This window comes from Solea senegalensis, linkage group LG15 (assembly GCF_019176455.1).
Source record: "Solea senegalensis isolate Sse05_10M linkage group LG15, IFAPA_SoseM_1, whole genome shotgun sequence".
NCBI lineage: Eukaryota > Metazoa > Chordata > Actinopteri > Pleuronectiformes > Soleidae > Solea > Solea senegalensis.
In genome coordinates, this window is record NC_058035.1 from 2,974,796 (window position 1) to 2,999,966 (window position 25,171).

The window sequence follows — 25,171 nt, forward strand, 5'->3', positions numbered from 1 at the left end:
ATTATATATTATATTATTATACTACTTATTATACATTATATTATTATACTACTGATTATATATTATATTATTATACTACTGATTATATATTATATTATTATACATTATTAGACTTTTCAACAGGAAATACCTGTTGAAACACAAGAGTAAAAGGAACAATGAAGGGCAATGTATAAACAATAATAAAAGCACCTGTCGTGTGAGTGAAAGGTTGTTGACTTTAATTCTCTCTCTCGAGGTTTATATTTGACAGATGTAATAGTTCTTTATACCCATTGAAGAACCTTTAAAGGGCCAGTACAACTAATAAAACAGTGCTTACAGCTCCTGTCGTGTGAGTGTAAAGTTGTTATGTTGGATTATATTTGACAGATTATATCTCACTCTGTGTTATTTCAACCTGCAGAAATATTCTCCACTATTGTAACTTAAACAGACTAAGAGTGAATAACAATATTGTCAGCGATTATAATCATGTTTTAGATTCTAAATATGAATTATTACCATCAACTACCTTAAACTTAATGAAAAACTTAATTAAAGGTCAAACAGGAATATTTTATCATTATTTTTCATTGACTGGCCACATGTCAATTTCCTGCGGCCCCCTAATTTATATCAAGTTATTTCTGCATGTTTTTTTTAATCAAAGGATTAATTTGGCACCATAAATATGTTTATATTATAAATGATGATTTTTCCGTATCAAAACATACTTTTATTTTGAAATTTTGAGATTAAACAAATAATTAATGTTAATTTCTGCATGTTTTTTCGTTAATAGATTCATTTTGTTATCATAAATATGTGAATATTGAGAACTATTTATCATTCCATATCAAAACATACTTTTATTTTGAAATTTTGAGATTAAACAAATAATTAATGTTAATTTCAGCATGTTTTTTCGTTAATAGATTCATTTTGTTATCATAAATACGTGAATATTGAGAACTATTTATCATTCCATATCAAAACATACTTTTATTTTGAAATTTCGAGATTAAACAAATAATTAATGTTCATTTCTGCGTGTTTTTTCATTAATAGATTCATTTTGTTATCATAAATACGTGAATATTGCGAACTATTTATCATTCCATATCAAAACATACTTTTATTTTGAAATTTTGAAAAAACATTTAATACTTTAGTCACCTTACGTCACACTACGATACAATGATAACATTAATAAATACAAGTTTGCGGAGTGTAAAATAACCATAAACAGATGGTGATTATTTACGTCCGGCCTTTAATCTACAGAAAGTTTCTCTGCTTCCTTTTTCAAAGACCAGGGTCATGTGACTCTGCAGATTTGTGGACTGTGTTGACCTGGAGTAACCCTGAGGCCATGTGGCCCCTCTGAGCACCTGTAATAACCCAAACCTTAGTCAATGTTCAGAGTCCACGAAATTTGCTGTGTCACTCCAGTGTGCACTTTTTATTTGGCTGCCAACGTCTGTTTTTATCTGCTCAATAGTTAAAAATTAAAGATTAAAGTCATGCTGTTTTATTATTTTTGTCTTGCAAAGATTGTATTGTGTGTTACCAAAGGACTACAGCTCTTTTGCTAACTCATTTAAATTGAAATGCTGATTCATATGCATTGTCTCTTTTAAATAAACAAGAATTTTTTAAAAAATAAAATAAAATAAAAACATGGCTGGAGATCAATTATGTCAACAATATTGTTAGAATGTGTTAGCTGCTTTATCTCACGATTAGACAGACTTTTCTGACCAGAAACTTGACTTTGTGTCACTTGGTGTAAACTGTCTACTCCCACACCAAAGTCCACAGAGAGGAAATCATTGATTTCATCACAACAGCAAATAAAATGGACTGTGTGCTGTTGGAAGTTTAAATAATTGTTGGAAATGTTATTACAAGGGAACGCAAAATATTACGAGGAAACGCCAAAAGTATTGTGAGGGAACGCAAAAGTATTTCAAGGGGCCGCAAAATATTGCAAGGGAACGCAAAAGTATTTCAAGGGCTGCAAAATATTGCAAGGAGCATAAAGTATTTCATATTGCAAGGGAACACAAAAGTATTTCAAGGGGCCGCAAAATATTGCAAGGGAACACAAAAGTATTTCAAGGGGCTACAAAATATTGCAAGGGGCTGCAAAATATTGCAAGGGAACGCCAAAAGTATTATGAGGGAACACACAAAGTATTGTGAAGGAACGTCAAATATTGCAAGGGATTGCAAAATGTATTGTGAGGGAACGCAAATGTTCAGTCTAAAATATTTCCAACCATGACTCTGATTTTCATACCACTGGAGGAAGCTTGCGTACCACTGGTGGCACATGTGCCACAGTTTCAGAACCGTAGCCACTGGATAAAATAAAATTAGTCAAAATGATGTTGAAGACATCTAAAACGTTCATTCCAAACGTTAGCTGTTGAATGTTTTCCAAACTGTCTTTCTGAGTGGACATCCTCTCTAACTGTCCTGTCACTGTGACGTTACAGTGTCTCTTGTTTGCCATTCGCGGACACAGAGCTGTTTGTCCAGCTGCATCATGTCGACCACAGTGTGGAGACTCGTTATTGTCCACTTCTCCGCCATTGTCGGTTTTTCCTGCTGTGTCCCGAACAGCGGGGACATCCCAGCCATCGCCAAGTACTTCACCACGAAGGGGAGATACGAGGAGGTGAACCCGCACCTCATCGAGGACATACTCGCGGTCAACAGGTCCGTCCTGCAGCCTCCATTTCCACGATGCCGAGAGATCCATCTGACCGCCATCATACGACACGGCACCAGGTACCCGACCTCCAAGAACGTCAAGAAGATGCAGACGCTCTACGACATCGTCAAGAGCAGCGCCTTGGGCAGAGAGAGCTGGCTGCGTGAGATCCAGAACGAGTGGACCATGTGGTACACGGAGGACATGGACGGCAGACTCGTCCAGAAAGGCGTGAGCGACCACAAGAACCTGGCGGTGAGGCTCTCGAAGCTCTTCCCGTCACTGCTGACCGAGGAGAAGTTGCGAGCTGGACTCGTCAAGTTCACCACCAGCTCCAAACACAGGTGTGTCAACAGCACGCTGTCCTTCAAGGCAGGACTGACCGAGCTGTGGGCCATCAAAGGTACGACCACGGTCCACCACGCTGTCTCCACCGGCGTCCATGAACAGGGGTGGTTCAAGGCACTTTGGGGGCCCCTCAGGCTGAAGGGACCTGGGGGGGGAAGTGGAAGGGATTAGCAACCCGCTACCGGCTAACTAGAGCAATGTTCGACACAGTATTTTGTGAATACAAATTTGAATCAAATGAGTTAATGTGAATTAACTAAGACAGAAGTGAAAGTGTTTTTATTAATGATTATTAATAAAGTGGCAGCCATCTTAGAATCCCAATGTTGGGATTCTAGAGATTGCTCCGACTTTTGAAGATCATAATCCGACTATCGGAACTTGGAAACTCTGTCTTCAAACTACAACTGGAATGCACCATATTCTCCTGAAAGGAATAGTTAAGTGTGGTTTTACTATTAGGCAATAACAAGTAACAATAAAGCGTGCATTTAAGGCGAAGTTTACTTTGCGTCATGGTTCTCATAAAACTGTTTTTGTTGTGGATTAGTGGGCCCCATCTCAGCTCAGGGGGCCCCAGACAGTTGTCTGCTTTGTTTGCCCTGATGCAGCAGTGCCCCTGGCGATAAGCCGTGTTTTCTCTCTCTCTCACCACAGACATGGAGTTTGACCACACGGTGAACGACGCTCTGATGAGGTTCTTCGACAGTTGCCCCAGGTTCGTGGAGGAAGTTGATAATAACCCCTCAGCTCTGACAGAGATGGACCGGTTCAGACAGGGACCAGAGATGAGGAGGGTCACGGAGAAGATTGCAGACCGCCTTAGGGTCTCATATGAGAACATCACAGATGGTCAGTGGTGGAGCGAGGATCCAGATCCTTTTTAAAACTGTTGGGCTCAAAACATTAAACTGTGATGATTTGCACCTGGATCAGTAAATAGACACACTAGACACATATACACTGGTTTACGCATGAAAAAATGTGGTTTGTTACACTTTAGTATTAAATAATATGCCTGAAGTCTTATATGTCACGTTCCACAGTGAGTTATCTTATGCCCGCCCAAGATTTTGGACCCAATCTGGCCTTTCCGACAATTGTGGGGGCCCTGAGTAGATTATATGGCCAAATGATCCTGTAGTGTGAGGGGTTCCGAAGTCACGTTAAATCATGCGGGTTTCTGCGAGATCCCAAATCCCTGGAATGTCCTCCCTGAGGTTGTTTGATTTCACGACGCATGAACATTTTAATGTGTCGTTTTCTCCCACAGATATGGCCGAGGCTGCCTTTTATTTGTGCGCATATGAGTTGGCCATCAAAACTGTGAACTCCCCCTGGTGTCGGCTCTTCGATGAGGTTGATGCACAGGTACAATAGTTCTCCCACCTACTGAATCAAATAGCTGTGGCATTGGTTTATATTATAAGTTGTGGACAAGTCGCTTGAGTCAATAGAGCTGTTGTGTGAGTGTATCGCAAGTATTTTGCAGTATTGTGATAATATCGTATCGTGACCTATTTTTCTCTATTGTCTCTGTTGTGGGACCACTAAAGAACTATCTTATCTTATCTTTAAGTACATTTGAATGTATTGTCATTTTTGAGATAAAGCATTTTTCACCCTTTTCTGACACTTTATGAAGCAAGCAACCAATTAACAAAATAATCAGCAACAATAATCAATAGTGACAATGTTGGTTAGCCATAAAGCATTGCATTATAAAGTTAGAGAGAGACATTAGTACTTGTTTTTAGGCATAAGTAGTAGAAAAAGCTTTGGTATCATCCATGTCACAAAGAGTCTTTTGTGTTTTTTGTGACTTCCCTCGTCTCAGGTGTCGTGAAAAGACCCTTCGGATACGCCCACACTTTTTACCCTCTCCACACCCACAGCAGCAACAATGTACATCTTATCTGTTTCAACAGGTTATGGAATATTCAAATGACCTGAAGCAGTTCTGGAAAAGAGGCTACGGTCATGATATTAACAGCAAGTCGAGCTGCATTCTTTTTCACGATATGTTCAGCCGACTGGAAAAAGCAGCCAATGAGAACAAGTGAGTAAAAACCTCATTCAGGGGTTTTCTAAAATGTGGTTGGGATTTTGTTGTTGCTACTACTATTATTTGGTTTGAGTGTTTTTTTTTAAGTATTAAAACAACATCTCAAGACTTTTCAGCTTCTTAAATGTGAATATGTTCTGCTTTCTTTGCTCCATATGACAAATAAATCATTAAAACTGAATCAATTTGGTTCAAGACACTTTCAGAACATCATCACTTTCAGGTTTGAGAAGCACTCTCAACATTTATCGGCATTTTCTGACATTTTATAGACCAAACGATTACTTGATTAATAAATTGAAAATAAATCGACAGAATAATTGGAAAATAATCGTTATTTGCAGTTCTACTACGCTGTTAACTTAAATACCCTTAGCTTTGCCCTCTCACTCTTGGGTAGATGTTCTCCAAACTTAACAACTCACTGGATCATTTACTTGAATATTTAGCAGACACTTTTATCCCAAGCGACTAACAAAAGAGGAATAAGCTACATAGAAGTAGTGTTGGAAAGAACTTCACTAGATAGAAACAGTGGACTGATAGAGAGAGTTGGATCCAAGTGTAGAAAGAGATTGTGCAGGGTAGCGGGTAAAGGTAAGTGCTAGGACAGAAGATGCTCTTGGAAGAGCTGGGTTTTCAAGAGATTCTTGAAGATAGACTTGGACGCCCCTGTTCTGGTAGTGCTCGGTAGGTCATTCCACCTACCTGGCGCTACCAGACCTCAGTCCGAGTTAGACCTGAAACCAGTGTGTTGTATGTGTCAGGTCTGGCCAGCAGGTGACTGAAGCTGTGACAGTCCAGATCGGACATGCAGAGACCCTCCTGCCGCTGCTCACCCTGCTGGGCTTCTTCAAGGACAGCGAAGCCCTGACGTCAACCAACTACGCCACTCAGTCCGGACGCTCTTTCCGCACCAGTCTCATGTTGCCCTACGCCGCCAACCTACTCCTGGTGTTGTACGACTGCGGGCAAGGCGACCTGAGACTGCAGCCGCTGCTCAACGAGAAGGCGGTGACTTTCCCTGGTTTAGGTGACCAGCGGGCCTTGATCCCACTCTATGTGGACGTTAGAAATCACTACCGAGCACTGCTCAATGGCTGTGACTCTGAGACTGAGTGTAAGCTGGCCGATCGTCCTGCTCACGGTTAGGCAGACGAGACGGATTGTGGGAAAGGTGGCGATATATTGGCTTTATTGTGTTTTAAGTTTTTTACCTAATTAATCAAATTTGCACCTGTTTGCTTAATACCAAAGAAAAGGTAGTTTTGACTTCCAGGAATGACATTTAAATTTAAATTCCTTTTTCCTGATAATTAAACAAATACTTTTGCTGTGTCTAAATATGTTGTCTTCTAGATATAATATGCACTATATGTATATGTATGTATATATATATTCAAAGCATTTCAAGGTCCTGATTTGTGCTGACTCATATTGAACCACACCCCACTATTTACTTTTTTAAATATCTACATTTAGATTTACTTCCCCGTAAAAAGAGCAGGCATGACACTAAATGTGGACAAGTGTGAACTCTCAAAAACAGAGGTTGCCTTCCTGGGCCACATAATCACAACCGCAGGCATCCGCCCCGACCCCCGAAAGACTGAGGCGATCTCAAAGATGAAGGAGCCAACAAATGTGATTGAGTTGAGGAGTTTTCTTGGAATGGTCAACCAGCTGGCAAAGTTTATTCCGCAGCTGGCAGAAAAAAATAAGCCACTTTGTGATCTTCTCTCAAAGAAAAACTGCTGGGTTTGGAACGTGGACCAGGTTACAGTGTTCGAAACACTGAAGCACTGTCTTCTCCTCCTGTGCTGGAGATGTATGACCCGAACACAGACACCAAAGTGTCAGCTGATGCATCATCTTATGACTTGGGTGGTGTTCTTCTCCAGAGACACGAGGAAGAATGGAAGCCTGTGGCGTACGCATCTCGATCACTCACTCCCACAGAACAACGGTACGCTCAGGTAGAAAAAGAGGCCCTGGGCCTCACATGGACCTGTGAAAGGTTCCGGGATTTCCTCATAGGGAAACATTTCTGATCAGATAACGGGCCTCAGTTTTCTGGTCAAGCTTTCATCACCTTTGCAGCTTCCTGTGGCTTCTGGCACATCACCAGCAGCTCGAGATTTCCACAGAGCAATGGTGAAGATGAACGAGCGGTCCAGACCGTGAAAAACCTCCTGAAAAAGGCGGAGGATCCCTATCTGTCTCTACTCGCTTACAGGGCCACACCTCATCAGAGTGGTTACAGCCCGGCGCAGCTCCTCATTGGGCGACGTCTTCGCACCACAGTGCCAAGTTTTTCTTCATAGCTTGAACCTGCTTTGCCTGACATCACCATATTTGCTTTGAAAGAAAGAGTGAAGGGACTGTCAGATGCTGAAAATTACAACAAGCGACACCTTGCCCGAGCTCTCAGTTGCCTGCCACCAGGAGAGCTGGTGTGATTGGTGGATGCAAGAGCATCAGGAAGAGTGCTTCAGAAACACTCTGCTCCATGGTCTTACTTGGTGGAGCTACCTCAGGGTGTTGTGAGACCCAACCACCAGGACCTGATACCTCCACACACACCTGCTCATGACAGTGGTTTTTCATCACCGCAACAACCACCAGAGCCATTGCCTACACATGCATCCATGCCACCTTCCAAAGCTCCCCTACAGAGACTCCTGCAATTAAAACTAGATCTGGGAGAGCCATCATAAAACCTAATAGGCTTAATCTGTAAATTAGAAAATGGGACTCTGAGAACTGATGTTTAGTTATGATGTTTTATTATGTTTGATAAGTTTATAGTAACACAGGTGGGTTAAAGATACAGTTACCTGATCACAGTATACTGAATATTCACCAAGTGCCTATGGTCACACTGTTTTGTTAAAAGTTAAATAGGAACAGACCTTTCAACAAAAGAGACAGAATAATCCTCTAAGGTCTGAAGAGACAACGGCAGTCTACCCTTTGTTCTCTAGAAAGGGGAGACGTGGTCTTAGCGTTTGTGTTTTATAACGCTTATTCAGCGGCACATTTTACACTGGTTGGAGGTCTAGCAGGGTGGGACACACAGGGGCGCTGTGAGGCCACCTGGGACAAGGTTAAGGTTGACGAGTGAGAACGAGAGGAGTTGAATAAAGTTTTTCCTGATTCAGACATCGTTGGTCTCACGCTTGTGTTTAATATCAAGGAACACGACAAGAAGAAGCAGCAACACACAAACAAGTTTGGCGAGGGCAGAGCACAGTAGTATCCGTGACAAGTGGTGGATTAGTGTAACAGGCAGAATAGAAGGTCAGCAAAAGATAAAGCAATTCATATGTATTGTAATAACATTATTACTTCGTAGCCAAGCACACGGGATGGGGTAGCTCAGTGGTTAAGACCCTTACCCTTTGTGCAAAAGATAAGACAAGTTCAACTGCACCCCTGGCAGGTTGTACTCAATTCCCATGAAAGTCGCTTTGGATAAAAGCATCTGCTAAATGAAATGTAATGTAATGTAACATGGAAAATGAAAATCTATACTCGTGTAATTGACTTGAATTTAGTGTATTAATCTAATCACACAATTGTTTTAACTTATTTACTTATTAAGGCTAAAGATACTATTTACTAACCAGCTGTAAAATTGCTATCACAGCCATTGTTCGACTGTGCGACACATTTACTGGAGGCTGTGCACAGAGGACTGCATCGGTGCTCTTGAATTCCTCCCACGTTCCATTGGAGCTCGGAAGTCGGAACTGGGAGTGACATTATCTGCAAGTTCACCGGGTTCTAGTTAAGATATCGGAAACGCAAACCGTATCTCGAGCTAGCCGTCGTTAGCAGTACCAGTCAATAACAGCGCTCTCCGTGTTATTTTGCCCACACAGACAGTGTCGGAACATGTATGTTAAAAATGTAATATGTGTACGACTGATTCACTGTGAATGACGTACTGTTAACGCATAAAGTTGTAGTGTTTGTATGGTGGCAGAATTCCTAAGTTCCAACTACACACCATTAAAGACTACATGTTTTCAATCAATATTGGACATTTTAAGGCCCATTTATAATCTACGACAGAGCCCTTTGTACTTTTTTGTGTTCATTTTTAGGTTACAAAGACGGACATGTGAAGAAAAGTCATGTCCGATTCGAGGGGCTATCCGGCAAAGCATGTTGTCAAAAGTCATGGTGGACATACGGAAATATTTAAAATGACACCCGTCGTCGATCTCGCTCATCAGCAACGCCAACTAATAATATTCCTGATTAACGGGACGACTTAGATTCAGTGGTCTTACTTTCCACCGCTGCAAAATCCACTATTTAGGATTAATTCAATAAAAGTATAAAAATTGAGTATTAATTGGCCTTTAATCACTGAAGTTACCTTAAAAGAATTTCACATTAGCGACAACTGACAGGAAGTTTAAGAACTGGTTTTACATTTTAAGTGATGGATATTTTAATTGTTTTGTTCAATTTGACCAGTAATAACTGAATTGTGGAGACCTGTAATTACATATCCATAAAGCTATTGAATGTGGAAACCACTTCCCACTGAAACACACAGTGCTTCCCTTTAACTGCCGTGTTCACCCACTCTACTGTGGGTGTTTAACCCAGCTGAATATCATGTGAAGTGTCAGTCTGCCATTTATGCTTCGTCACAACTCAACTAGCTTAAAACTAGCTTAAAAAGTTACCGTCAGAGCGCTTTAGCTCGCTAGTGCGGGGCAGTGATTATTTTTAATGAATGGGTTTATAACGCTTATAGGCTTCGGACCGGTACACTGGACCGAGTTGGTGGTGACGTTGCTGGGTAAACTGCCCCAAACAGCTCGGTTCAGCTCGGCTTAACCCGGGGGAAAAGCTGTCCTGCGCAGTGAAGGCGAACATTCTGTGCTCCAGTCTCCGACAGAAAAAAACGACAAAAAACGCCGATGTCGGTTTCAGCCTGATCCAGGACTTTTACGCTGAGTATGGGCTAGTATCCGGTAAATTATGCAGATTTGTGGAGGTCGGAGGAGGAGAAGGCGGAGGAGGAGGAGGAGGAGGAGGGAGGCCGGGCCAGCGGAATGCTACGTGTCTTGAAAGTGTCTCATAAAAACCCTCCGTCTGCCTGTGCGACGAGCACCGCAGCCGAAAGTTTGGAGCCTCGAACCGCAGCAGCGTGAAGCAGGACTCGTTCCCCTCCGTTACCCCCTCAGTGTGTGTGTGCGGATTTACACGAAATGTCCGGCGTGAAAAAGCTTCGTACGGTAAGCAAATAGTGAAGAAAGAGGCGTAGCGATAAGTGTCAAAGGTGGCAGCGTTTACACGACCAGCGATGTGGACAAAACTGCTGTGTCGCTAATGTCTTTTTCATGACTGTAATTTCATTGACTATTGTCAATGTAGTGATTCACACATAAGTACATTCAGATGCTTGCATTATTCACAATTAAATTCAACCTTGTTTTGGTTCATTTGTACTGAACCAGCGACTACCCAAACCATGATTTTATAAAACATTAATCTAGCTATTATTTTTGGGGGGGTGTTTTTGTACAACTATTCTAACCCTTGTACATTTTTTAGCACTCAACAACAAATTATTATTTTCCCATTACTTATCAATAGCATCTATGGCTGAAATTAACAATTATTTATTGTAAAATCTGACCATTTTTCATGCAAACTACCTAACTTCACAGGTACATATCACTGTCTTGCTAAGTTGTACTATTGTAACAGTACATAAAGCAGAACAACTCTTGTTATGTACTATTATAACAGCAATTAAAGCAGAAAGGACTCTTATTTTGTACTATTAAATCATTATAACAGGACATAAAGCAGAAAAGACTCTTATTTTGTACTATTATAACATAGCAACAGAACAAACAGCAGAAAGGACTCTTATGATGTAACGACCATCAGCTCAAGTAGATTTTTTGAAAAGTAAACACAGCAGCGACCCTCCTTGCTCTTCAATGTCAGCCCCTTTTAACCATTTAACTCTCGTTTTTTGTTCTCTTTCATGCCTCTTTTTATTGTAGCTGTCGCCTTCACTGAATAAGCAGCTCGTTGTAGTAATTAATATTGCTAAACACATCAACATGTGCCATATACAGATATACTTTACAGTAGCAGAAAATGTTTTTATGGGAGGCAATAAGACCAGTAAGTTGGAATGGAAATAATGCTATTAATTTGAGTGTCAAGTTGTACTCTTTAGAAAAGTAAAACTTTAAACCCGTCAAAGTTGTCATTTCTGTCCACTTTTATGCCTCTTTTATTTACTGTGTCACTCGCTGTAACGGTTGCCTTCACTGTGAATAGGCTGCTTGTTGTAGTTACGTCTCCATGTCTACTTATTTAATGGGTCATTCATAACATAGTAGTGTGCCTTGTGTGGCGGGGTTGATGTCGGGCAGAAAGAAGAAGCCAGTGTGAGGCGGCTGGCTGACTCAGCGAATTGCCTACTGAACATCCACTCACTTGATGAGGTATAAAATGTACTTAATGAAGTGGCTGGGTAAGGTCTTCTGCTGCTGTAGCACATCTCCATGTTGTCGTGTTTTCAGGTCCTTCTCCTCTGACCCCCTGGTGTCAACAGGGCGTTTTCATTCAGAGAACTGCTGCTCACTGGAGATATTTCTCTTTTTCAGACCATTCTTCATGAACTTTAGAGAAGGCTCTACATGATATTCTTAGTAGATGAGCAGTTTTTGAAATGCTCCATGCCACATTCAAAGTCATCTTTATTCTCCATTCTGATGCTCGCCTTGGACCATGGACACCTTGACCATGTCTACGTGCCGAGATGCATTGTCAAAAAATTAAATTCATGTAAAAATCACAATTCCTGCCCTTGATTCAAAACTTAGTAGGCCCTCAAATTAGCAGCCTTGTGTACTGAATCAACTTTGAATGAAAAAGGCTTTTGAATCGGACACCAAGCAGTAGAATAGGTGCAGCTAATGATAAAGTGTCTTTATCCTGCACTGTAATTTCCCCAATTATCATCTTAAGTGGTTGATAGTAACAATGATGTCTGGTGCAGGGAAAAAAAGATATTCACTGTCATCTCTGCAGGATCGTTGCTTTAAATGCATTATATACCTCTCTCTCTCTCTTGCTCTTTTTTTACTGTATCAGGGGTTCCTTTCGTTTGTGAATAGGCTGCTTGTTGTACTTATGTCTCCATGTCTACTCACTCACTTTGTCATTCATAACATAGGTTGCCTTGTGAGACCGGTTGAGCGGGTGGGGGGGGAGAAAGAAGAAACCGTCCATGGCCTATGTCCACTTGTACCCTAAGTGGGTACAAGGTGGGCATGGGGCAAGAGGGCAAACAATGCAGGTCCCATATGGTTGTAGTAACATGGGTCGGGCCACCATGGAAACCATGGACAAACCCTCTTGGGACCCTGATTGTCAGCCCGAATATGACCCTTATGGGGCCCACATGGAAACCTCACAAACCTGGAACTCGATTCTCAGAGGTGACATTATTTTCCAATTCCGTCTTCCGATGTAAATGGAATTCACCATTAGTCTGAGCTGAGTACTTCACTTTGGCACAGTTAAATATATGTATTGTGGTACAGTTTTGATATAGCTGTCAGGCTGCGTCATTCTCCGTTTACACATATTCTCTATCCCAGTTTGCTTTATTGTCACCCATTCTTTGACGTTGTTTTTGTAGTTAATAATAGACGGCGCTTTTGTCATTGGCTAGTTATGTAAATGCCACCAAACAGGTTAGACGTGAGTGGAACCCCAGAGTTTTTTGAGACCGCAGACAATTCAATGCACGTCACTGATATGACACGTAAAACAGAATACACTCGAGTGTCTGTGGATATTTATGACTCAACAACAAGACCGAAATTACGTTTTTGAGTTTTTATGTTGCGTTACAAAGTGATCCATTTAAACAGGATTACAGTTGGGGCCTCTTAAATTATCAGCTGTTATTGGAGCCATACTGCTGGTCAGCACTGTCTCGCAGGAATTTCACAATACTCCCCATCCTCATAGTTTTGTATTATCTGGTGTGATTTCCTGCGAGAGAGAGAGAGAGAGACAGTGAGAGAGAGGATGTAGGCAGAAATGAGAGCAAATGGGAAGAGTTACACAAGTTCTTTCAGTCAATTTCTTACACAGGAATTCAGCAAACAGAGCTTTCCAACATGTGAGGAAAGTGAGGAAAATTCGGGGCGAGATTTATTGTAGTTGAAGTAGTTTGGCAGTTTTGAAGGAGGGAGGATTGAAAGAAGAAGGTGTGCTTGGAATAACAGTCACACCAACATAGTCTGGGTGTGCTCATGCACACAATGCAGTGCGTGCCACGAGTATGTTTGGATAACCTGACCAGTCTCACCACTGGGTGTCACTAACACTTACATAGTGGACCTTTAACATATATATTAGTTTGTTAGTCTTGTCAACTTGCATTGGCTGACTGATTATTATTTTTTTTTTTCATCAAAACATTGTTTTTTAAGTTTTTTTGATGACCTGTTTCATATATTTAATATTTAGTTTAAACATGTATACGTGTACGTTGGAGAGACAGACCATTAAGTTAAGTAATTCTTATTCTATTTGTTGTCATTAAACACTTGGCTGTAAAAACGGCTGCAGTAAAACTCGTATCAGTCGACCTCTAATGTATAGCTTGGTATATAAACCCAGCAAGTTTATGGAAGTTTTTGTCCACAGTGGGAGTAAAGTCATAAAGTAAAACTTTATGTGGTAATTTTCCCTCACCCCTTGACTGAAACACACCCTCTATGTGTGAGACGTGTCACAGAGCCATCACATTTTACAGTCACCGCATTACAAATTTTGAAGAAATGAAGCCACTGAATCGATGCAGGGAAGTATAGTGGGAGTGGGTGCAGAGGGCAATTCTGTGGGCACAACACTGCCACATCATCACTGGGCTGCAGGCACTACACTGGACACATTGTCCACAGTCAGTCCTCTCCCTCCCTTCATCCCTTCCATGTCCCCCGCCCCTCCCTCCCCTCCAGATGTCAATACAGCCCCATTCATCCTCATAGGGCCACATAGTCACTTTGAGCAGGACATGTAGAACCAGTCGTGCTACGTGGAGTGTCATGATGTGTCACATTGCAGGATACAGTAACGTGTCCTATCAGAGTGATAGTTCAGGTTTTTTTGGCACGTGGTTCCCGGCCCTGCCTGAGGCATGGATGTTCACACAAGGAAAAACAAATGCTTGCTTAAGTCTATGATATTATATAAGCTCAGATGAAAAATCATCATTTTTAGCTCATGGGGGATACAAAGCTGCTGGTTTACTTGTGCCTTGTTTGGCAAGTTTGTGTCGGTTAGAAAATGTATCAAATGATTTTAAACACAGTCACATGTAAAATCGCAGATTTTCTCAATGGACTTTGGTGCAAGAGAATATGTGGACTACAAAGCGACGCAGACTTAAGTTTCCAGTCAGAAAAGACTGTCTGTTTGAGCCATGAGTTTTTCCTGGTGTCACGTCTGGCAGCCACATTTCAAGCGATCTGTATTGACTTTAATTACCCTCAACCACTTCAGTTTGTTCCAACTGTCTGACTTTCTCTTACAGGATTTCAACAGGTCGACGAATGTGGTGTACCAGGCCCACCATGTCAGTCGGAGCAAGAGGGGTCAGGTTGTGGGCACCAGGAGTGGATTCAGAGGCTGCACTATCTGGCTCACTGGTACGTCTTTATGCTGTCACATGATTTCTAGGGCGGCAACTGACAATTCCTTTCATAATTGATTAATCTGTGGATTATTTTCTTGATTGGTCTGTAAAATGTCAGAAAAGTTTGTTTAAAATGTCGAAATGGCAGTGTTCTTAAATGTCTTGTTTTGTCCACAAACCGAAATGATTCAGCTTTAATCTTTCCTTTGTTATATAGAGCAAAGAAACACACAGTCTCAGTATATGCTGATGACACTATTATAAATATGCGTCACTACGTAATAGAATATTCACATTTTGGAAGCTGAAAAATCAGATAAACTTGTTTCAGTTGCGGCTCTGATGATATCCACCTTCACGACATCCACCTTCGACCCAGTGTGATGCTCATGCTGTATGTTTTATCACATTTTCCCCACATCAGGTCTGTCCGGTGCAGGGAAAACCACCATCAGTTTTGCCCTGGAAGAGTATCTCGTGTCCAAAGCCATCCCTTGCTACTCACTGGACGGGGACAACATTCGCCACGGCCTGAACAAGAACCTGGGCTTCACGGACGAAGACCGCGAGGAGAATATCCGCCGCGTCGCCGAGGTGGCCAAACTGTTCGCAGACGCTGGGCTCGTTTGCATCACCAGTTTCATCTCGCCCTTTGCCAAGGTCAGAAAACATCAGTGGTTAGTTAGATGCGTTTGGCTCAGTTTTGGCCATAAAATAAACCAAAAATTCTCATGAAGGTGAGAATGAGACATCCCGGAATCGGCATTCTAATGGCCTGTGCGAGTTCAGGACAACTCGCGTATCAGCTATTAATCCTCACGTAAACCGGTTGTTTTGAGAGCCCTAAAAATACACTGATATGCAATTTAGTGACGTTTTGTGTGCTTGAAATGATTCATTTTAAGAATGAAAAGGAAAAAGATTGTGTTGGGAAAGTCCTCTTTCTGTGTGGATAAGGTCTAAAAATTGTATTTAAGTGAAATGGTTCTCCTCCACAGGATCGTGAAGAGGCAAGAAAGGTCCACGCGAGTGCAGGCCTGCCCTTTTTCGAGGTGTTTGTCCACGCTCCCCTCGATGTGTGCGAGTCCAGGGACGTAAAAGGTCTTTACAAGAAGGCTCGCGCCGGAGAGATTAAAGGTGTGTGTGCGATAACTATTATCCGTCCAATAAAGCCGTTAAAAACTGTTGTTTATGTTGTGGATTTCATCAGTGAAATGGAATTTCACTTGTTGTGAGGTTTCAGTGACTGGACATTTCATGTTTCTCAGGATTCACTGGTATAGACTCCGACTACGAGCGTCCCGAGGGACCAGAGCTGGTGCTGAAAACTGGAGAGCTCACGGTGAACGAATGCCTCCAGCAAGTGCTGGAGCTCCTCAAGGACCAGGTGGGTGGGACAGATGTTCCGGATGACTAGAAAGAGAAAAGAGAGTCACAAACATTTGAACACAGCAGAACAAATAACAAAAGACACGTGGACACGTCAGGAGAGCCATTATGAGAGTTTGTGTAGCCGTGAAGCGTAAACAGCTTTGAGACGCTTTAAACGCCATGTACACATTGTCTCCTACGTTAAGAGGCGTCTTTTCATAAAGCTGAGTTATTTGTTGTCAAGGAGGGGCCACGGTGACTCTCTGATCTCAAACCAAACAGTGGTTTAGATTAAACACGCAGAAGATCCTGGATCTTTTATTTTAAGTCCTGATGTTTGGTAAACAGCGGTCAGAGCCAAAGAACATCATCACGTCATCATCGCGTTTGGTTGCTTACAACGGGTGGAGGATCTTCAGGGGAATGTGACTTTCTTCCGATCTTTGTGGCTCCGATTCCGTAAGACGTCGGAAAATTCAGTTCGATGACACGGCGCAAATTTAGCAAACCTTTTAGACGTTATTTATATGCTTTCATTGCCACATCCCCATGCGACAGGGAGTAGGAAGTGCTTAAATAAATAGACACAATAAACAGAAATTAACTGTTAACTGTTAACGCTTACAAACTTGTACCACCAATTGGTACACAAGCTCCCTCTGGTGGTGCTACTTAGCCGTAACTAGCAGTTATGGTGTTCCGCCATGAGTTTGACTGCACTGTCCGCAAATTCCCATCATGCATCTGTTAATGCAAGGAGTTTGAGAAGTTGGTCAGCTCTTCTCTACAACGTAATTGACCCAAATAAAAAAAGCCAGACAGTAACAGACGCACATGTATCTGAAAGCAGCTGTTGTTAGAAGAAGAAATTCTGTTTGTTTTTTTTCTCAGCAGCAGTAGCTGAGTGTCTACTAATCTAATAATCATACACCGACTTGTGTTTGAGAGAATTCAAGTAAAACCCCCGTCAGTCTGTGTAACAGACTGTGCAATTCCTTCCTTTCCAAGGAATTGCACAAGTGACACGCTTCGTCACCAGTTTGTGTTAGATTACATTCACGTTATGACGTGAACGTAATCGCGAGTCATGACAGGAAGATCACTCACTCATGAGTGTTTGTCAGGCAGAAATAAAGTGTCAAATATTGAACTTACTGTAAGCCGGCCCACGCTCTGTGAACCAGGAGTTATGTCAGCCTAAGGATGACGTAAAAAAAGACCAGTTCCAGGAACTGCTTTTGTCTCTGAGAGCAAGTCAAGCCAGACTGTGTCACCTTAGGCTTCAGCGGAGTTGAAGAACGTGTTCCAAAACGAGTGGAGTGGTCCAACATTTAAGTCGTGCCAATATGTGTCCTCCTGAGATAATTGGCGGTGTTAATATGTCGAATCACACATGTAATGATGCATTGTAATGTAAACAGAGTGTAGTTAGTGTGGTATGTGGAGGAAAGGAAGAGGGATTAGTGTCTCTCTCCCTCCCCCTCTCTGGGGGCCTCATATCTTTTCATCACCACTCCCATCTGAGCCGTCTCGTCTTTTAGCAGTCGCCCGTTTACATCTGATGTAACTGGTACATTTTTTTATAGTGAACTGTAGTAAAAACTCTGGAGGACAAATGAAGTAACTGATACTACATAAAGACAATGTTCTGGGTTTTTTTTTACATGACAGGTGGATCTTCAGGCGTTATTGAAAGGCCTCTGGAATTGCTTTATTTGAAGCACGTTCAGTCGCCTTTAGCTAATTCCTGACACTACCTTGACCTGGATAATGAAGAATGCTCTCAGACATGTTGAGTGTGTGCGATATATCATTCTCATGGAGACCCATACTTGGTCCATAATGAGGCAGAACCTCATTTTCTGAGGAACTGGTTAGCGTTAGAAAAACCAAAAGGAAGTGAGGACATTTTGGCTGCTTTTCATATTCAGTCACACCTCAAAAGAACTGTTCAATGGTTTAAGTTAACTTTAGATTAAGCCCATGATCCTCAAAACCACCATTTGTGCTACAATTCATACTTGATTGATAAGAAAACATCTGTAATACTTCTTTTTATGGACATACCAAAAATAACCTGGTTTCCATCTTCTGTAACATGAAGAGTTGACACTTGTTCTCCATCACCCGTGACAGTAAATCAGATATCTTTAGCTGTCACAACTGCTTATTTCCTAATTTTTCTCTCCTCTTGTCAAAACAAAAAGATAACCTGGGAGTCGCTCAGCTTCCTTCTAACACTTCTTTTACCCTTTCCTTCTTTTCGTGCGCAGAGCATCGTACCACATGAGATCACGGAGGAGGTGACTGAACTCTTTGTTCCCGAGAACAAGCTCGAGCTCGCTGTGGCTGACGCAAACACGCTCCCCACCATCAGCATCACCAAGGTAACCCCACCACTCCAGAATATAGGCTTCTGTTTTTTTTTATCCCACAGCAAATCGAAGAGGGTGGGGGAGGGGGTTCGATACTGAACATGGCAGTGAGAGAGGCTCATGATGAGCCCATAAACATCCCGTGTGCTAATGAACTGCACTGTCTTCTTCCCTGGGCGCCAATAAAAGCCCACCATGCAAACACACACACACACTCACACTGGCGTCTTATCAAATCAGCCTCCAGTCTGTGAGGATTTCTACCAAAAGTAGAATGCCACTATACCTCCTTGTGGCCCACAGAGCAACAGCTGTATTTCGATTGGGTTACCTGCTTTCCCACCATTACTAGATAACCATTGCTCGGGTTTCGGGGACAATATTTCTGCAGAAAAGACCGATAATACTGTATGCGTCTTGCGCAATGATAAAGAACAAGAAACACAATATTGACACTTCTTATGATCATAAAAATGTCAACAGTGATATCTTGTTCAAACAGCGCAGTGGCATGTTTGTTTGAACGCTGAAGATCTAGAGATTAGAAAAGCTGTTGATTCTCCCAACCGTCCAGGATTCTGGTTTCCACATTGTTTTATTCTTCGTCCACAGCTGGATCTACAGTGGGTGCAGGTCCTGGCTGAGGGCTGGGCGAGTCCCCTCAAGGGTTTCATGAGGGAGAGGGAGTTCCTCCAGGTCCTTCACTTCAACAACCTGCTGGACGGTAAGAGTCCACTCCACTGTCCGCTGTCGCGTCTAAATCCATATTTTACTCCTCGTCCTTACCACTTAGGGCTGAGTCATACCTCTCTGGTGTGGTGTTGTGTCCACAGAGATGAACATGTACTGCTCCATTCAGTCTATCCTTACGTGCATGTGCACTCGTGGTGCTTTCCATTTATATTAGATGTCTAAAGTCTGGGTTTGTGGCTTTCAGAGTAACTGACTGTAGAACTAGGAACTTGTACATTCTGACTTCTGACTACAGCTGGAATGCACCTTTTTAATTATTTCTTTTTGCAAAAAAGTTCCAACTTTAGAGGTAAAGAGAGGTAAAATCATTCCTGTATCACCCAAACACTTGGTGTGATTGTTTCGGTCTCAAGCCTGGATGAATGGGAGGGTTGCGTCGGGAAGAGTCAAAGTCTTAACTCTCGCTGCGTCCTCTTCTGTCTCAGGCGGAGCCATCAACTTGTCTGTTCCCATCGTGCTGCCCGTGACCGCTGAGGTCAAGCAGGAGCTGGACGGCTGTGCGGCTGTAGCTCTGGAGTACCAGGGCTTGCGCGTGGCTATTCTCAGGAACCCGGAGTTTTACCCACACCGCAAGGAGGAGCGCTGTGCCCGACAGTGGGGCACCACCTGTCCGCAGCACCCTCACATCAAGGTAAGGGCACAGGTTTCACGCCAGTTCTGAAATAATTTGGGGGATCAAACCCCGTCCCTCTGTTTGACGGACAGCCTGCTTTTCCACTGAGCAATATCTGATATTCTCTGTCCTCGTTGCAGATGGTTATGGAGAGAGGTGATTGGCTGGTGGGTGGCGACCTGCAGGTGCTGGAGCGAATCAAGTGGAACGACGGGCTTGACCAGTATCGCCTCACGCCGAGGGAGCTCAAGCAGAAGTTCAAAGACATGAAAGCAGGTGAGAAAGTCGGATTATTGCTCGCAAAATTACACAACTACTCAAAGTCTGTAGCAGGTTTGATTGTAATAGTATTTAGCACTTGACCGTTTTTCTTTCAGAGGAACTTGACCAAACACCAGATGAAAAAATGAGAATGGTAAATTTGAAGCTGCATGACTTTGAGTTTTGCTGTTGTGTGGTTTCCTATAGTGTTTGTTGTTCTTTTAGTCCAGGCATGTTAATGTGACGTGCCTCCGGGCTCCGGGCTTGCAGTGTTCAACGATAAAACACACAAAACCACATGAAGAAAAAAATGTCAGTTAGCGTCTGTTTATTCTCCCCGAGCCGCCTGCGTCCCACACCCACGAGCATTTGTTCCCTAAAGCTGCTGCTGCTGCTGCCGCCACTGTAGTTGAATGCATGTTAGATAATGCAGCAAACTGACAGCTATCACTGATGTTTCCTCAGGGCTCGCTGACAACTTTTCCATAGGTTTTTTTTACAGTTAGTTAGATGATAAACACATGTTAATACTTTTAATTCTGTCAGGAAATCACTCACTAATGGAGAGTATGATTATAAATCCCTTATTATGTTTGTAATGTCTCATTTCTGACATATTCCCAGGTAATAACGGTGTACTAGTGTAATAAATAATAATATTATACTGTTTTCACAGAATCAGTGTTTATTTACGATGGTGTAAAGTAGACTTTCATCCTCCCTTTATGTTGCACACACAGGCTTTACTTACAAAGGAAATAATGACTTCTTACCTGGAAACTGTGTGTAAAAACTATTAATCATCTACCAGAGTGGCAATGATTCATATATTAATCAATTACGCCAAATTAATCTTCAACTGTCAACTCTGTATTCTTAAATGTGAACATGTTCTCATTTCTTGCTCCATATCACACATAAATCAACTGAATTTCAGACCAATAATTACTTAATTAAATAATTAAAGTTATTACCTGCGAAAGAAATCCAAGAATAAATAGATGATTACATGTTAAAGAAGGGTGTTTAATGCAACATTAACAGATGCCAAGTGGTTAAAACCTTTGAAACTGCTCAAAATATGAATGTTCAGTGTCCGAATCTATCTATAAATGCAAGGCATGGCGGTCTGACTTTTAATCAAATAAGTGTCCAATGGTTTGCTTGACAGGCTTCAAACTTGGCGCGTTCCGCGGTGCGGTCACCAGTGTGTCAAGGGCCGACTTTGATGTCGTTTCGATAAGAAATGAGACAGCTATAGCTCAACACTGATGCCAGATCTGTAAAAGGCATGACGTTTGCTGTGACGACTAAATCCTTCCCATATGTTAATCACTGCATGCACGTCAACATGCTGCTCTAACATTCTCCGCTTCTTCTTCTTCTTCTTCGCCACAGATGCCATATTTGCATTCCAGCTGCGAAACCCGGTGCACAACGGCCACGCTCTGCTGATGCAGGACACCAAGCGCCGCCTGCTGGATCGAGGCTACAAGAACCCCGTGCTCCTGCTGCACCCGCTCGGCGGCTGGACCAAGGACGACGACGTGCCGCTGGACTGGCGGATGAAGCAGCACGACGCCGTCCTGGAGGAGGGCGTCCTGGACCCGGCGTCCACCATCGTTGCCATCTTCCCCTCGCCGATGATGTATGCCGGACCTACAGAGGTGAGTGTGAGGGGAACGTTTACAACCAACCAAATCATCTGTGGGGAATTATGTGTATGTGAATTAATGGAGCATTAATTGGTTGAGAGTAGTTTCCTCAAGGAGAGGAGGAAGAATATGAGGTTGTTTTTTTGTAATCATAGAAGAAAAAAATTCAATAAAAATGCCGAAATAGCTCAGTTGGGAGAGCGTCAGACTGAAGATCTGAATGTCCCTGGTTCAATCCCGGGTTTCGGCATTTACGAGGGGGTTAACTTTGGCCGAGTGGAAAGGGAACTTGGCTTGTAACTGGAGGGTTGCTGGTTTGAGTCCTCACAAGGTCAAAAAAATAAAGGATTGGAGCTTGACTGATGAAGGACTACTTTATTTAAGATGGCAGTAATGCAGCGTCATGGTTACAAGTTGCCGTTAAACCCCATTGAAGAAGAAGGAGACAGCTTACTCGTGATATATGTATTTGACTGACTGTTCTGCTGTACTTCCATCATGATCCGGTTTGGCACAGTACAGTAACAGTGTGGGCCAACAAACGAGTTTTTTACTCTGGTACCTCATGGGAAGGGTGCCAAAAAATGGAGCGGTAGAGGCCGTTCAAACTCGATGAAAACACGGCTTTAATCTGCATGTTTTCCCCCTTTTCTCAACAGGTCCAGTGGCACTGCAGAGCCAGGATGATCGCTGGAGCAAACTTCTACATCGTGGGCCGGGACCCTGCTGGTATGCCTCACCCAGAGACGAAACAGGACCTGTATGAACCCACTCATGGAGGCAAAGTCCTCACCATGGCCCCGGGCCTCACTTCTGTGGAGATCATCCCCTTCAGGGTAGCCGCCTACAACAAGGATAAGAAGGCGATGGACTTTTACGACAAAGAGCGGTGAGTGATGATGTGTACATGAGGTGTACACATGGTAGGTTTGCAGAAAACTTGGGTTGAAAACCCGAAAATCCTGGTGCAGCTTCACATGAGATTCTCATAAACACGTTTGTGGTTTAAGAGATGTCTAGAACCAGCATAACCTCAAATGTGTGTCTAGTTAACCTTTTGAGAAAAAGACAAAAAGATATTACACAAACCTTCAAGCTAAAAGTGTTTGTTTTACACAATTTTCACAATATAAACAAAATATATACAAACTGAATCTATTAATCGAAAGAAACATACAGAAATAACTCATTATAACTTGTTATTAAGTGGCGGGCCGCATGAAATTGACTGGTGGGCTGCATGTGGTTTGAGACCTCTGAGCTCGAGACACAGATGCTCTGTCTCAATGAAAACGCGTTTGCCATCAGGAGAAAAACAGATTTTAGTCACATAACAAAAAGGTTCACCTAATCTAAAGAAGATATAGTCTCCTATACCAAAGTCCATAGAGAAAACCAACATTTTTAACCTGTGGGAATCCAGGAGCTGCTGGTCTCTTGCTGCCTCGTGTGGTCAATTTGTGTCATTGAGGTTAATCTGAACAAAGACTTTCAAACTCCTAATTCACAAAATAACACATTTAAACTCACTGAAGGAGGCAGCAGTGGATGAAAAACCCCCTGTGTGCATCATTGTAAAATCGCTGATTTTCTCTGTGGTTTGGTGCAGGGAGTGAGCCGTGTAGAACGTGTCGCAAACCTCGATTTCCAGTCAGAAAATGGTTGTCAAATTATGTTTAGTAGTTTTCCAAAGCGCCACAACAACATGTGACCCTTCTCTCTTCATCCCGCCTTGCCTCGCAGACACGCCGAGTTCGAATTCATCTCTGGAACCAAGATGAGGAACATGGCCCGGAGCGGAACGAACCCTCCCGACGGCTTCATGGCCCCCAAAGCCTGGAAGGTGTTGGTGGAATACTACAGTTCTCTACAAAAGGACCAATAATAATAATCCTAACCTGTCAGTAAACAAAACCATATGGTTAGTTTTTAAAAGGGGATTTATTAGACATTACATTATCCTAAACTAAATGAAATGTTTATGTAGAGTGGAGAATTTAGATTGATATGAATAAATAAATAATAATAATAATAATGATAATACTGAATGATAATGAATTCTGTCTGGGATGGGTATCTTCCCTTAAAGCATTACATTTGTACACTGCTTTAAATCTACTTGATTTTATAACCCGATTGTATTTTTATATGATAATTAACTTAAAAATATATATATGTATGTATTTTAATAAATAACTTTTTTTTTTTATTTTATTTTTAGTTGAGGTTTTAGGAAAACTCATCCCAAGGAAACTTAAATCAAATAACATAAACACGCAGAAGTGAAGGAGCGCGTGTGGAAGAGTTACGCGGAGGTTTTAAAACACGCTCTCGCGGGTGTGGACGTTAACAAGCTCATCGCGGTTAACATTTCATGTCACTGTGTGAAAGGATGCGACACATAACTTTGTTTGTACATAGGAAATATGAAATAAGTGCCTTTCTCTCTCAAAAATGTCAACGTTTTACACAAATGAGGAAATTGTTGAATGTCTCCGTCGTGGAAGGTTTTGTTTTGCCCTGAAAAAGTGCCTCAGATTTCACATTCATGTCGTGTTTTAAAGGTGGGGTGTGTGTGCATTCATGTAGAAAAGAAGTCTTAGGATAATAAAGTTGGAAATTTTAGTTATAAATGATTGTTTTCACTGTCCTCATTTTTATCTGTTCTCTACTGGTTGTGAAACATAACCGCAGTCTGTGCAGGGTGCACAGTGATCAAAGTCAGGGGTTAAAGTTTGCAGTGTGACACTCTGAGGGCTCTGCTAAGGCAAAAGTGCAATGCTGCCCTCTGTTGGCGGTAAGTGGTCACAAAAAGTAACTACTTTGAGTCTAAAGTCATGTTTAAAGGCACATCCTGCTTAATTTTTTACATGATTTAGTCATGATAACTGCACCTAATGTGATAAATTCACTCACTGAGGTCAAGTAATAAAGGTTTCCCGCACTTTAATCTAACATTTCTTAAGAAAACAGGTCAAAATTTACTGTATATTCATTTGACAGAAGACTTGGTTGAGAAATAATGAGGTTTGTCTTTAGTTTTTGAACATGTTTTCGCACAAATGCTTTAAAAATGTTGTTCAAGATCTTAATTTACACTTAATGTACACTTCTTTCAAATGCCTTCAAATGTTGTTCACGCCGAATGTGTTAGAATTCCCTCAAAGGCCCTAAAAGTGAGTTAAGCATCTTTAATGTCTAATTTTTTCTTATCGACACCAAAGGCTTTAACTTTCTCCCAAATGCCTTAAACATTTAGATTTACATATTTATTGACACATGTCTCAGTTTTCCCCTCAAATGCCTTGTCAAATATCTTTATTTACACT

The 25,171-nt window shown here is 42.0% G+C and overlaps 2 protein-coding genes and 1 non-coding gene across 3 annotated transcripts; all 3 read left to right on the top strand.

Annotated features, from left to right (window-relative positions):
• Window positions 1-2,494: 2,494 nt before the first annotated feature.
• minpp1a (multiple inositol-polyphosphate phosphatase 1a) lies at window positions 2,495-8,278 on the top strand. The gene is made up of 5 exons (XM_044045140.1): window positions 2,495-3,104; window positions 3,707-3,901; window positions 4,323-4,420; window positions 4,978-5,108; window positions 5,882-8,278. Exons 1-5 carry the CDS (start codon window positions 2,534-2,536, stop codon window positions 6,264-6,266), a joined length of 1,380 nt encoding a protein of 459 aa, XP_043901075.1. The 5' UTR covers window positions 2,495-2,533; the 3' UTR covers window positions 6,267-8,278.
• Window positions 8,279-10,179: 1,901 nt separating this feature from the next.
• Window positions 10,180-24,475, top strand: LOC122782259 (bifunctional 3'-phosphoadenosine 5'-phosphosulfate synthase 2-like). The gene is made up of 12 exons (XM_044046546.1): window positions 10,180-10,372; window positions 14,713-14,827; window positions 15,239-15,474; window positions 15,813-15,951; window positions 16,083-16,201; window positions 18,459-18,572; window positions 19,173-19,284; window positions 19,739-19,944; window positions 20,067-20,202; window positions 21,586-21,854; window positions 22,502-22,731; window positions 23,586-24,475. The coding sequence occupies exons 1-12, from the start codon at window positions 10,346-10,348 to the stop codon at window positions 23,725-23,727; spliced, it is 1,845 nt and encodes a 614-aa protein (XP_043902481.1). The 5' UTR covers window positions 10,180-10,345; the 3' UTR covers window positions 23,728-24,475.
• Window positions 22,020-22,092, top strand: trnaf-gaa. The gene has a single exon. It is a non-coding gene; the product is annotated as a tRNA-Phe (tRNA).
• Window positions 24,476-25,171: the final 696 nt, after the last annotated feature.